The sequence below is a fragment of the Phragmites australis genome, chromosome 8 (genome assembly GCF_958298935.1).
Source record: "Phragmites australis chromosome 8, lpPhrAust1.1, whole genome shotgun sequence".
Lineage (NCBI taxonomy): Eukaryota > Viridiplantae > Streptophyta > Magnoliopsida > Poales > Poaceae > Phragmites > Phragmites australis.
Window position 1 is genome coordinate 3469828 of NC_084928.1, and position 13635 is coordinate 3483462.

Below are 13635 nucleotides of genomic sequence, written 5' to 3' on the forward strand. Positions count from 1 at the left end.
GCAGTGAGAGTGTCAAGGAGCGGTGGACTGCGTGACTTCTGTCTTCCGGGTGGAGGCCACCGAGGAGTAAAAAATTTGATTGTAACTTTTGTTTTGTAATATATTCAAATGGAGCCTCCCGCTTTTTGTTCTCTGATGAGTTTGTGTCGTTATGGTCATAGAGTTTCTAGAGTGTCCGAACCATCCGCCTCTACCGAGCCCCACCTACGCCGACTAGCCCCTAAGCCCTCGCAGAACCCCCGATCAATCCTCCGATGATCCTGCCGACCGGCGTATTTTGGAGGCGGCAGCCGAACGCGAGCTGGGGCTTGTGGTCGAGCGAGCGAGTACGCCGAGCGACCATCAAGGTTTGTTATTCTGACCACTTGAGCCACGTGCTGATCCCAGGTTACTCATGCAAGACTCGACCAGCTGACTCCTGTGTGGCTTACGACATGTTTCTTAATCAACCTGCCGGGAGGAGCTACTCACGGTGCAGAGGGATCTAGAGCGGGTGACCAGGGAAAGCGTCATACGGAGAGAGGAATTCTACGACCGCATTCGTCGTTGTCGGGAGGATCTGTCGACAGTGTAGAAAGACCTAGAGCAGATGATCAAGGAGAGCGATGAGCGGCGAGTGACATTCTACGATCATCTTAGCCAGGCCTTTACCCCCTTCGACTCCTTCTTCGGTCCTCCGGTGTTCAGGTTCATCCGACACCTGGGAACACCGTGACCGGTCACATTGAGTGGTTTCTGGCGGCCTCCGAGGAGGCAGGTGGCCTCGAGCAGAGGATTCATGAGGTCGTCGGCGACCACCTTTTTGAGGTCGGGTCTCCAGCGCTTGCCTTGCCCTCGCTTGCATCCGCGACCACTTCCCTGACCTGGACCTCTTGCTGGTAGTTGGTGCTGGTTTTGAAGGCACTCGGATGACCACGGAGGAGCTCGGCGCATGTGCCGACTCATTTTTGTATGCCGTTTGTTCCTGCCTTTGGACCGTCCGATTCGACCCACTTAGGGGTATCTTTGGGTCCTAGGAGTATTATCCCAGAGTCGTCTAGAGCCAATCCCTAGGTCTCATTCGAGTGGTCGCTTTGTAATGAAGGATGCTTGTCTTTATATGGATTTTTTCTGTGCTTGGGCAGCGAGCAGCCTCGGAGTGCTCGTAATGCCTAGGGAGGATCGCGTCGACCTGCTCGCTACCTAGGTTCTGGCACTAAGGATGACCTTTAGCCCGACAAGCCTTTTGGTGGCGACCAGCGCTTGACCCGAGCTAAGGCTTGTGGCATTGTGGTCGTTAATCCTCGGGTGTCATCCCCCTAGCTGCTTGCGAGCGGTCAATTTTTGGATCTCGTCCCATCAACATGAGCGAGTTGGCTAAACAGATCTGGCTGCAAGAATATAAATCAAATATCCTAATAGTTTTAGCCCCCGACTGCCAGGTCGGCGGAAGAAACTACCGACCAGGCGATCAAGTTCTTAGAACGGAAATGCTTACAATTTGGTGGGAGTTCGCGTTTGTCTGTGAAGTCCTGCAACACAGAAAGCTTGGTTTCTTGGATTTGAAACACTTACAAGTCATGTCCACGCTCGTCTGGAAGGTCCTGCAAAATAGAAAAACACGCTCGTTGCCAAGCAGCCTCATACATAGGATCGGCGTTTCGCGGGTTGTGTAATTTGCGATCGACCACCCTGGCTAATCTGACCCCGTTAGGCCGGGGAACTACATGTCACTTTGGAGCACCCCTCCCTCCCTGAGAGGAGCCTATTACAACCTGCCCGGCCTTGGACTGAACCCAGGTCGAGGTCACCATGACCAGTGCCCTTCCCGCGCCTAATGGTCGTGGCAGCGCTTAAGACCTTGTTGGGACCAGGCTGCTCAAGCCTTAGAGCATGTTCGCGGAACTCTTCGCTCGAGTTTTTATCTTCGTCCTCACCCGGCCACTTGGTCAGGCCCAGATGGCTGGCTGTTCGAGGCGACCAGCGTGCGATTCCCAACTGGAGAATCTAGTTCCGTTGTCCGTATTTATGTGACTTAGACTGTCAAGCCGCACTACCAGCGCTCATATGGACCTTAATCGCTGTTGTGGCGGTGATCTCCCTAACGGGCTCGGGTTCGATCCACTTCGTGGACTTGTCGACTGCCACGCATAGGAATTTAAAACCGTCTGGCGCTTTAGGGAACGGTCCCACGATGTCGAACCCCCAGACAGTGAAAGACCGAGAGAGTGGTATGGTTTGTAGTGTCTGGGCTGGTATGTTGGCATTTCGGTCGTGGTACTAGCATGACTCGCACCATTTCACCTGAATACAAGCATCCTGGAGGGTATGCCTCTGAGGATGTTAGGGAACGCTGTGCTCCCCCTATCCTGAGCGATGTATTTCAGTAAAGAGTCGTTGCAACCTTAGTGGTAGAGGCATCCCTCTAACAAGGAGGATTCTCGCGGTCTGCCCGCGTGACCCTTTCCGCTGACACATCGTCGTCAGGGGCTGCTTGATTCTGAAGGCAGTCCAAGATCTGATCCATCCGGATCGTACCCGAATCGAGCAGGGCGACCACATAATGTCCACACTAAGGGAGGCGTTGCCTTCAAAGGTGTTGCCTTTGGTGTTCCGTTTCCCAGTGGAGCATCCCTTCCACGTTGGTCCGAGACCGCGGTGGGTGGTCGTGTAAATCTTTTTCCCAAAGACTCCGAGGTTCGCAAGAAGAGGCCAGATGGACCAACCCAATTGCCAAGGAAGTAGTCATTGCGATGGACATACGTGACTTCCTGGTCAATGGCGTGTCACTCTAGCTTTCTTATTTCGGAGTGGTATGTCATCATTGTCTAGTCTGAGCACTAGAAAACCCTTTGGCACTAGGGTCGCACCCAGTAGCGAGTCCCTCATCACTAATAGGTGTTACTCCCTCTGTGCGAGTGCTGCTCGCGTTCCAGATAAGAAGCCCTCATACTCCGTAATGCTATTACTAATTGGAAAAATATAATTGAACCATGTACCTGACGATGCAGGATCATGTGCTCATTCGTTCTTGGTTGGTGGAAGCGTGCCTCGCTTAGGGACCAGTACTGCACCCGTGGCGCCTTGAAATCCTACAAAGTAGGATAAAGATTCCCCCTTCCTATAGATGGGTGGTCAGTACCGGGGGAGGAGAGGGTTACCTTTCTAATGTCTTGGTACCCAATAAGAAGTGGTTGTTACCTATATCAGAAGGGCAAAGTGTGGACCCCTCTGTTCGTCCTCGGGTTGAACCTGCTCGAAGAAACAACACACCCGATTAGTTTCTGGGTACTCTTTTACCTGATCGGATCATACCTGGCCGATGGTTTTGGTTTGCGCCACAGGGTTGGGTGTTGACCGTCCCGACGCGGTGAGTGCTCCTCCAGGTTATGATGTTGTTGATGAGGCTGGTTCCCTCGGGACTTGTGGTTCGTGAGCCCCGTCGGCGCCGGGAACATGGATGCCTCTGCTGCTCTTCGTCAAACCCTGAGACCTTCGGATCCTGATCCAATGTCCTGATTCTGTAACAAATCGGGTTTGTCTGGGTCGTATCCCATGAAGAACACATCACAGCGACTCGGATCCTCTGAGCGGGACTCGTCGGTCGTCAGGGATTCGAACATGGATAGCCCAAAAGAAATTAACTACACTTACCAGAACTCGAAAACGCGCCCCCTACATGGCGCGCCAAATGTTGAGGGGTAAATCCCTGACAATGATTCCGGGGTATGCTGGATAGTGGGTGCGTGATCGGTGTTCCAGGTGTGCCTGTGGAATGTGTGTGTGTGTTTATTGCTCAAGAACACTAGAGTTATCTAGGTTCAGACCTCCAGTTGGGTAATAGCCCTACATCCTGTATATTCTTCTCCACCCTCCTTGTTTACAGAAGATATCCCCTTTTATATTCCAAAGGGGTAGAAGTTTTACAGGTGGGCCCAACAAAAAGACCCATATCTGCCTAGAAAATCAATATAAATAATCATTACAAGTATACATGCGTTGTGCCTGCCCTGAGCCCCTGCAGCGCTCGTCCCGTCCATCGGTCGTACCCCCGTTTGTCGCGCCCGGCCTGCCCTGTCCTGTCGCAAGTTTCCCACGCGCGCCTGTCGTGCCCCTTGTCACGTCTGTGAGCCCGTCCCGCAACAATTAATGTTTGCAAGACGGGATACAGTAACTCTGCGTCGGCCATGCCGCCTCAGCCGGAGTGAACTGTCTGGGAAAGTAAAACGGCATGAGTAGCGGCATTAAATGAGATTTGGCTGGCTTAGACGAGTACATGCCCCACGACCAGTAAGGGCTGGTCGCGGGGAATCCTACGAAGGTCATGGCTGTGGTCGCGCTGGTGTCGACTGGTCGCGTGGGGGTCATGGGCCAAAGAACAAAAGTGGATACTGTCAAAACTGACCGTTGCGGGCCATCCCGGTGGAGGACCCCTATATTCTTTGCATCGACATTAATATTTAAATTTAGCAAAATTAGATGTCTATTCGAAAAAAATTACATATATAAACGTCTGTCGTCCGTTAGAAGGGCAATAACACCCTTCCAACAGGCAACAGGCGCGTCTGCGTGCGAGGGGGAGGGCAATTAGAAGGGCGACAACTTTTCCCTTATATACGTCATGTCGTGCTACCCTCTTACAGATTGCCCAGAAGATCCTGAGGATGACCTCTCACATGCAAGTTCTCGTTGGACGTTGCACGACATCTGAGGTGGCTTCTGGTTGGCCTCCTTGCCCCTCAGCGTCGTTAACGTTGCTAGGGCATATTAGATTTAAATGCGGTACATGGTTAGATTAGTAGAAAAGTGTATCGTGCATGTATGTTAAATTTTTTGAGTTAGGTTTCAATACATGTATTTAATTGTTTCAAATTGCTGAAATGAACAGAATGATAAACATAATAAATTAACCACAAGTATTACAGGAAAAAGAAAAGAAAAAAAGAACATGGGCTGACTTATTCCCGCATGCTGGGCCGTATTTGGGCCTCGTCCTCTGCGTGGTGGGCCTCTTGGACCGGCCTATGCCCAAGCTACAGGTAGGCCAACCTATAGATCGGACAGGAGCCCGCCTCCAACGTTAGCTCCTCGCCGACGGACACGGCCCGCTACGCCGCAGCAGCGCGTTTGTCGTGCGCCACCGGTCACCGTTCCCCCTGATGTCAGTAACTGCTCAACGGCCATGAACCTCGAAGCCGTTCTGCGTACCAAGAGGATAGGAAAAAGGAGTGGAGACCATTTGGCGAAGATGAAGTCAACGTTCCACTGACCATAGCCAGAGGGATATATAGTTGCCGTGTCATATTGGATGGCAGATATATCTTCTGCTAGCTCCAAAGGAAGCTAGATTTTGTCGCAGAACACAGATCAGTTCACCAGGACAAATCAATTTATTTTAGCCGAACTCAAATTCTAACGTGCAGCTACGAGCTGGAGCCTGCCAAACGGAGGCTTTTGTTAGCCGGTGCTAAGTTCTCGTCAAGTGGGTCGGGTTAAATGGGCTGCCATGAGGCATCGGGATTTTGGTTTGGCCTAAGTATGGTACGGCACGATACGACGGAGAATGGACTGGACCAGCATGGCACGATAAGGCGAGCCGTGCCTAAGCCAAAGCCGTTGCACGGCCAGAGAACGGCTCAGCCCGTTTTGCATGTGCAAGCAGCAGCATGTCCATGGATATATCATGTGTAGAAGCCAGTGGCATGGGCGGCAGAAGGAGTATTTGGCCTACATCGTCTTGGGAGATAATATCATACAGGCAGGCAGACTATCAGCCTAACATGACCCAATTATTTATCCAGGTTTGATAGGTCGTGCTCTAGCTGAGCCGTATCGAGATGTGCCTGTGCTAGCCCGGTCCATCAAACAAGTTAGCCGATTCTAACCCGGCCTGAGCACCACCCGGTTATTTATCAAAGCCTAATAGGTCATGCTCTAACCGAGGCGTATCCGTGCCAGACCCAGTTAGCCAGCATTAGACGGTGCAACTGCAACGATATGATTGTGACCCGCACTGGCACTCCGTTTCTACACCAGATTATGACCAGAAAGTATCTCTGATTCACGAAAAGAAAGGTTGGTGGGTGGGCGCACAGGCCCCGCGGCGGGTACCAACTGAGGGCTTTCCGGCGGGTCCCACCCCTCCCTCTCCCCACGACGACCGTTCCGTGCAGTGTAGCCGAGGAAGCCAGCCAAGTCAGCCCCGTCCCTTTCCCACCAACCCTCCCCGCTCGCCTCTCCCCATTCGATAGGCACCCGAACCCCCAAACCGGCCGGCACTCGCCCCATGGACGCGGCCCACGCAGCACCGGGGCGCACCGACCCCGGAGCCAGATGCCAACCGCCGGGGAGGCTGCCAAAGTCCACTGCCCAGACGCAGCCAGCCCACCACCCACCCCCGCCTTCCGATCGCCCACGTCGCGGCCAGGAAACGACCCCACCTCACCAACCGGTTCCTCCCGCTGACGCGCCGGCTCCCACCCCGTCGCACGACTCTGCTTCACCACCACGTCGTCGTCCTCCTCCTCTTCCACTGACTTTTCCAGCAGTGAGTACCGGCCGTGTCTTTGCCTACCTGGCTCACATGCCTCGCCTAATCGAGGCGGCGGCGGCAGCGCGTTATATATAAACGGCCCCGCGAGTCTCGTCCCGGCAGGCAGGGTCAATCGAGCAGCAACGCGTAGCGCCCAGATCTCCTCGGCTAGTTCCTCCCACCGTTGTCTGCAATGGCCACCACGGCAGCCGAGGCGAAGGCGCAGCCGGCGCAGGAGCAGCAGCAGACCAACGGCGGCGGCGAGCAGAAGACGCGCCACTCCGAGGTCGGCCACAAGAGCCTGCTCAAGAGCGACGACCTCTACCAGGTGCGTACCAGTCTAGATCTGTGTCTCCATTGTTAGAATTCTTTTTCTCTGGGTCATCGTTGATCTGAATCGGAATTGGGAATCGGGCGCGCAGTACATCCTGGAGACCAGCGTGTACCCGCGGGAACCGGAGAGCATGAAGGAGCTCCGTGAGGTCACCGCCAAGCATCCCTGGTACGCATCGATGTCGCAGCCCGTTTCTTGATCTCATCGTTCTATGTGAATTAAATCTGCCTTGATCTGATCCGGAAGATCGCTGATGATGTTCTTGGGGGCTGCAGGAACCTGATGACGACGTCTGCGGACGAGGGCCAGTTCCTGAACATGCTGCTCAAGCTCATCGGCGCCAAGAAGACCATGGAGATCGGCGTCTACACCGGCTACTCCCTCCTCGCCACTGCTCTCGCCATCCCCGAGGACGGCACGGTCAGTTTCTCCCCAGATCTGGGAGGCAAGTTAACCACCTGAAGCAGCAGCAGACCACTGATAAAAGGAGGATTTTTTTTGGGCCTGCAGATCTTGGCCATGGACATCAACCGCGAGAACTACGAGCTCGGCCTGCCCTGCATCGAGAAGGCCGGCGTCGCTCACAAGATCGACTTCCGCGAGGGCCCCGCCCTCCCTCTCCTCGACCAGCTCCTCGAAGACGTACGCACGCACGCGCTCCCAAAATGCATGCTCGATTTTGTCCATGGCGGCGGCCTGAGTTGATGCTAACAATGGCGGCGGATCTTGAACCTGGATATGTGCAGGAGAAGAACCACGGGTCGTTCGACTTCGTGTTCGTGGACGCGGACAAGGACAACTACCTCAACTACCACGAGCGTCTGATGAAGCTGGTGAAGATGGGCGGCCTCGTCGGCTACGACAACACGCTGTGGAACGGCTCCGTCGTGCTCCCCGCCGACGCGCCCATGCGCAAGTACATCCGCTACTACCGCGACTTCGTGCTCGAGCTCAACAAGGCGCTCGCCGCCGACGACCGCGTCGAGATCTGCCAGCTCCCCGTCGGCGACGGCATCACCCTCTGCCGCCGCGTCAAGTGAAAAACCATCCCCTGATCGCTCACCGGTCACCGCTGACGGCGCCGCCTCCCTACTTCAATCATAGGCGCCGATAATTAATTAATCACCGATTTTCCTTTATTTTCTTGGTATTGTATGTTCTTGGAAATTGTCACCATTTCTTACGTAAATGTCGAGATAATAATATTAAATTTACGATACGACGATGATCCCGTGCGTTGTAGCTTGCGTTGCGTTCGCGCGTGGCGACTGCTAACGAATCGATCGATGATGATCTGCTCTCCGAACGTTCCTTTTTTTTTCTTCGCTTTGTACATTGTACATGTTAAAAGTTCTGCTTACACTTCAGACAAATTTGGCAAGAGCTGCCAAATTTGGTACATTCTGCCTTTTATCTGGAGTAAATTCTTCTTCTTTGCTACGCTGAATTGTGGAGTTTCGTTCCGTCTGTCGACAGAGATCCTCGCTAGTTCATTGATGGCAACGCAGATATTTGCTGACATTTGTTTTGGAAATGTTAGCTTGCTGAACGACTTTCTTATGAACAGAACCTTCTTTGTCAGATGCCTAGTTGAATGCCCATGTGGCCATGTGTTGCTACCGATAGGAAAAGATTTTGTATTTATCCTAGTTGTCTGTTAAGGTATTCTCAGCTTACATCGCGAAACTTTCCCTTCCAATAAGTTTTCGTAAGCATAGTTTGCCATGCTTGTCCATAGAGCGAAAGGCAATATTCCCTAAATTAGAACCTGGCTAGAGTCTTTATCTTAATTCTCTTGTAACCTCGGTACATTTTATAAGTCACTGTTCTACAGTATAGCCAACCAGTAGGGGCAACCCTAATGTTTCTAAAAAACAACTTTTCTCAAGTTTTTAGGAGCTTTTGCTAGATTAACTCACAAGACAACGAGATATCTATTATGGCTTCATCAATCTTTGAGCTATATAGCTTCGGTATTCAGCAGGCTTTATACAAATGCATTCTTATGGTGTTGTGAGTACATACGTGCATCTACAACTGTTTCTAAAAATAAAGTCACAAGATCCACTCTAATCAAAGATATAAACCTTCGTCTCGGCATTTTCCCTCTCATTCGGCAAATCAACCGAACTAGTAACATCCATGATGCTACTAAGGGTGTGTTTGGAATCTTTATTGTGGCTTGCTTTGGCAAGCTGGGCAAGTTTTGGCGCATTTGGATCACCTTGCCGACGCCTCATTGCCTACGCTCGCCTTGCCAACATGAGAGAACAAAAATCGCTCTCCGACGATGGGAGCGAGCCGAGGCGAGGAGAGTGGGCAACGGATCCAAACGGCCTCTAAAAGTCACGATTCGATCAACTCAACTAGTAACTAGTTAGCGTAGTGGCGAAGCCAGAAAAGTAGGACAGCCTCGCAAAAATTTCGACTAGCCTAACTTCGATTTTGCCTGAGGTGAAGCTACCAAACCACCTGGCCCAACTTCGAAGCCCGGGCATGGCGAGCCGCCGTGAAGCCCGGGCAGCGACCCAGGGTCGCCGGCCCTGGCTCCGCCTATTCGTAGCGAGCAAGGAAATCAAACCACCAGAGGCTTCAGAGCTGGTTCCAGGGCAGTTAGGCCGAAGCCATGCCAGAGTTGGGTTCGTGTCCTCGTCTCACTGGTTGGTGAATGGTTGGTGAGACGTTTCCATATGCAATGCTATCGTGATGGGCTGCGAGTGAGACTCTGGGCAATCCATCTGTTGTAAAAGATACAGCTGAAAAGAACCCAAAACAAAGCACTGTGATTCATGTTCCCTGCATAGCACTCCCTCGCGTCAACTTTGACCGGTAATTAAAAATTATGATATTATAAAACTATTTTTCGAGACAAGTTTACACACTTCGCTTTCGCATGCCCGATCTCAATATTTACACAAAAAAGTGGTAGAAAATTCATCTGTTACTATACGGTTTTAGTTAGTGGCATTTACAAATACCTCCTTAATTTTTTTTATTTTTTTTTTCAAGAATGTCACTCGAATAACAATTTTAATGATATTTTTTAATTTTCTAGTGGCAAACTTACAATAAAAAAAAATAGTAATTTCTTTGCGATTGTCCCTTTTAGTTAAGTAGTAATTCTTTACCAAACCTCCTGCCAAAATGAATGGCAGTGTTAAAGTTCATAACCGTTCAACAAGCAGGAGTTTAAGAAAAATTTCTTTACATATGACACAACTCATGTTTTCAAAAAGTATTGATTATGTGCATGGAATATTTCGAACTGTGTGTCTACCGGTAAAAGAAGCGTGAGAACTGGCAGGATAAAAGTATCTCCCTTAGGGCCAACAACCCCATAAACTCAACTTATGTGTTCCCTCAAAATATTTTAAGGTAGTCTTTGCAAATTGAATCATGCATTGAAAACCAGCTTTCTGCAAAACCTAAAGACTGTGCAACCTTATCATTTGATCTACCTTTATGTATTTATGTCTCTTAACTCTTGCTATATGTGGATTCAGATAATTTAGAGGCTGACTTCATCGAAGGTGAAGATAAAGAATATAAAAGTTAGGTTTCGTCCACACTCAAGCTACCTATAGACCCCCAAAGACTTTGGAAAAGAAGAAGAAAAGGAAAAAAGGCAGAAACGGGAAAAGAACCAGGCTTCCAGCACCAGGACCATGACTGCGGTCTGACCGGGAGTCCCCGCAGTCTGACCTCCAAAGCGCGGAGGCTTTTAACTTAAAGCCCACCGACCGGACATCATTCGTCTCTCTCGATTCTTTTCACGCTCACTCACTCTTTCTCACCCAAACCAAGAGAGACAGAGAGATAGAGGAAGAGACGACGTTGACATCCTCGACGGCTAGAGATCGACAGAGAAGCCTTCCCCGAGCTCCCCGAAGCCTTCCCCGAGCTCCTTCCCCTCATCTCCATCACCGGAGACGTTTACAAGCAAGATTCCCCACCTCAAGGCCATCAACCACCCTGGAGCCCGATCTGCAAATTGGAGCTTCCCTGGAGTTGTCTTATCCAATAGAAACCTTCCCCAAGCCGAGGTGAGCCTTCCCCTACCCTTTTCCCATCGTTCCCGAGCTCTTATTGGTCTCTGTTTTGTTTAGACCAAGCTCAACCCTAGCTATAGATCTCAACCATGAGGTTTCTCGAGTTTGGCTCGATGCATGTAGTCCAAACCACTCTAGAAACACTCCCCTGGTCTCGTAGGGAATTTTGGTATCCTTCATGGTCGAAGGCATCGGTGGAGCCTTCACCGATGACCTCACAGAGATGGCGTCAATAGGACCCAGCGGTCTGACTGCCAGTTGAAACTAGGTTGGTTCAAGCTTTCAATCAAAACTCCAGAGTTAGGAGTCAGATCACCACTTGGTCGGTCTGACCAATAGCTACGATATGAACACAATGGTCTGGTCTGACCGCCAAGTTTACTCAATATCGAATTGCTCTATGTTCGATCCTCTTGGTCTGACCACTAACTGCACAAAACTTTGTGAACTGAGATTGTCTTATGTGAGGTTGAAACCTTTCATAACCCTAATTGTTAAGCGTTCTTTGCAAATGTTTTCGAAACATGGTGACTTTCATGTCGTTCACGATCATACATTATAAGCATATATTTTCATCATTCGTTGGTTTATTCGATGCATTCTTGAATTGTCTAGAGAGTGACGCGCTAATGGTTCACGCGGTCGAGGCTGACACCGAACCGAATTTCGTGAGCGAAGCGTTGGAGCAACAAGGCAAGCATCGAAGCATATTTTACCTTATACGTATGATGTCTAAATTGATAAATTATTGCTTTATATATGTTATGCATGTTAGCGAGTCAGTGTTGGGTTTTGTGGGTAGAACCTATGTTGATGCATTATTTCTACCTTAAATTATTGATGATCCATATCCTTATAACATATGTATAACAATGTTGATATCTAACTTAAAAGTTATCCGAGATGCTTAGTAGTGCATAGGTCCTCGGTAGAAGTCGAGCGGTGGTTTGACCATCGTTCGCGAGCTATAAACTTAATTATTGTTCGCAAGGATAATTATGATGTTGGGAAGCATAAGTGTGAGGATGAGACGAGATGTGACCGATGCTTGGGGTATGTCGGAAGAGGAACCTAAATGCTATAGATCACTTGAATCAATTACTCACCGACCGTTATTTGTCGTTGACCTAAGCACTTTTCATACTTGCACATATTCATTAAATGTACGAATGAGACAATTATCATACGTCATGCTAACGCTTACCGTGCGTCCCTATGACGCGTAAGATAAAAAGAATAAGGAGAAGTAAGGTAGCGGGGAGCTGAAGGTGTCCGGGACACGCTCCTGGTAACCCCGGTTCCATAGGAGCATATGCAAGTAGGTACTTTCGAATATGAGAAAGGTTATCTCAGTAACAAAGAGGATGAACTTGAGTCTTGTGGGTAAAGATGTACTCATATAGGATGTAAGATCAATTCAAATTGTTGTGCTCGATTATGAGCATACTTTTGTCCATTTGTATCAATAGTAAAGTTTCTTATTGGTGGTGATATTATATTGGGAAGTGGATAGTGATGGTTGATGACGAGTTGAACTGGTTCAAGTGATAGTTATGTTTATGTTGATGATATCAAGATTGGAGTATACAATTATTAGGTTGTAGATGCTCGCACTTTTGAGTTGATAAAATGCTGAGATTATTTTTTCTTATGGCCGATTCCCTGTTATGCATAATCAAATGTATGATCCTTAGAATCGGATTATTATATGTACACATTATAGATTAAGTCTTACGAGTACCTTCATACTCACGTTTATTTTGATGAGTTTTGCATGTGAGGAAGAATTAGTGTTCGGTTACTTCACACCTGTCGATATTGGTGATGTGCAAAAGTAGTACAAGCTACTCAGGAAATATAATTTTAGGGTAATGCCTTAGGGCAAATGACGCTACCCATGTTTTGTTGTTTATAGTTCATTTATTCTGCCTTGTGGTAACTCTAGCCAGCTAGAAGTAGAAACTGTTCTTTTGTACTCCTAACGTTTATTTTCCATAAATAGTTGAAACTATGATCACTTAAGAACTTATAATATATTTTCATTACTCGCTCTTTATTATATCATGATGTGATAAAGCTTGTTATAAGGACGTGTTTTGATCTTAGACATAAAATATATATCGAGACTATTAGAATTAAATTCTAATTAATCATTATGATCATAATTATATAAATAATCATCCTAAAAATTAATTAAATATAATTTAATTGGTTTCTCACGTCGTCCCACAATCGGGTTTGATAGAAGCGGGAGAAAAGTACACCGTTTGGGACCATAAGTGCTTTCTTTTGCCAGAAGCCGGGTGAGAAGCATGGTACAAAGCGAGGAGGAATCTGATTTCAACGGCACAATTTGAACTCACCGTACAGATATATATTCTACTTTAGAAAAATCGGGATTTGCATTTTATTTATACAAGGAGATACCTTGGCCAGCGAAATAGGGTACAAGGCAGTACACAACGTATACGTCCACTTGAGGAAAAGTGGGGTGAAATCTGATCTGCTTTGCAAAATCTAAACTAAATGCTCTTCATAAATATGATAATGATAGCATATTAGGTCCTGTTTGACAAATCTCACAAACCAGTTCTTCATGTGAAATTAATGAGAGCTCTGACAAATAGTAGTGTGAAATTAGTGAGAGCTCTGACAAATAGTAGTTTGTAGTTTTTAGCTTTTAGAGTGACTCCGTGAGAGTGATTCTTTAAAATGAACTAGATGCTAAAAGCTGAAAAAAC

The 13635-nt window shown here is 48.6% G+C and overlaps 1 protein-coding gene across 1 annotated transcript; it reads left to right on the forward strand.

The window, feature by feature from the left end:
* Nucleotides 1–6528: 6528 nt before the first annotated feature.
* On the forward strand, nucleotides 6529–8064 carry LOC133926306 (caffeoyl-CoA O-methyltransferase 1). Its single transcript, XM_062372168.1, has 5 exons — nucleotides 6529–6839; nucleotides 6934–7013; nucleotides 7121–7265; nucleotides 7356–7487; nucleotides 7592–8064. Exons 1-5 carry the CDS (start codon nucleotides 6705–6707, stop codon nucleotides 7883–7885), a joined length of 786 nt encoding a protein of 261 aa, XP_062228152.1. The 5' UTR covers nucleotides 6529–6704; the 3' UTR covers nucleotides 7886–8064.
* Nucleotides 8065–13635: the final 5571 nt, after the last annotated feature.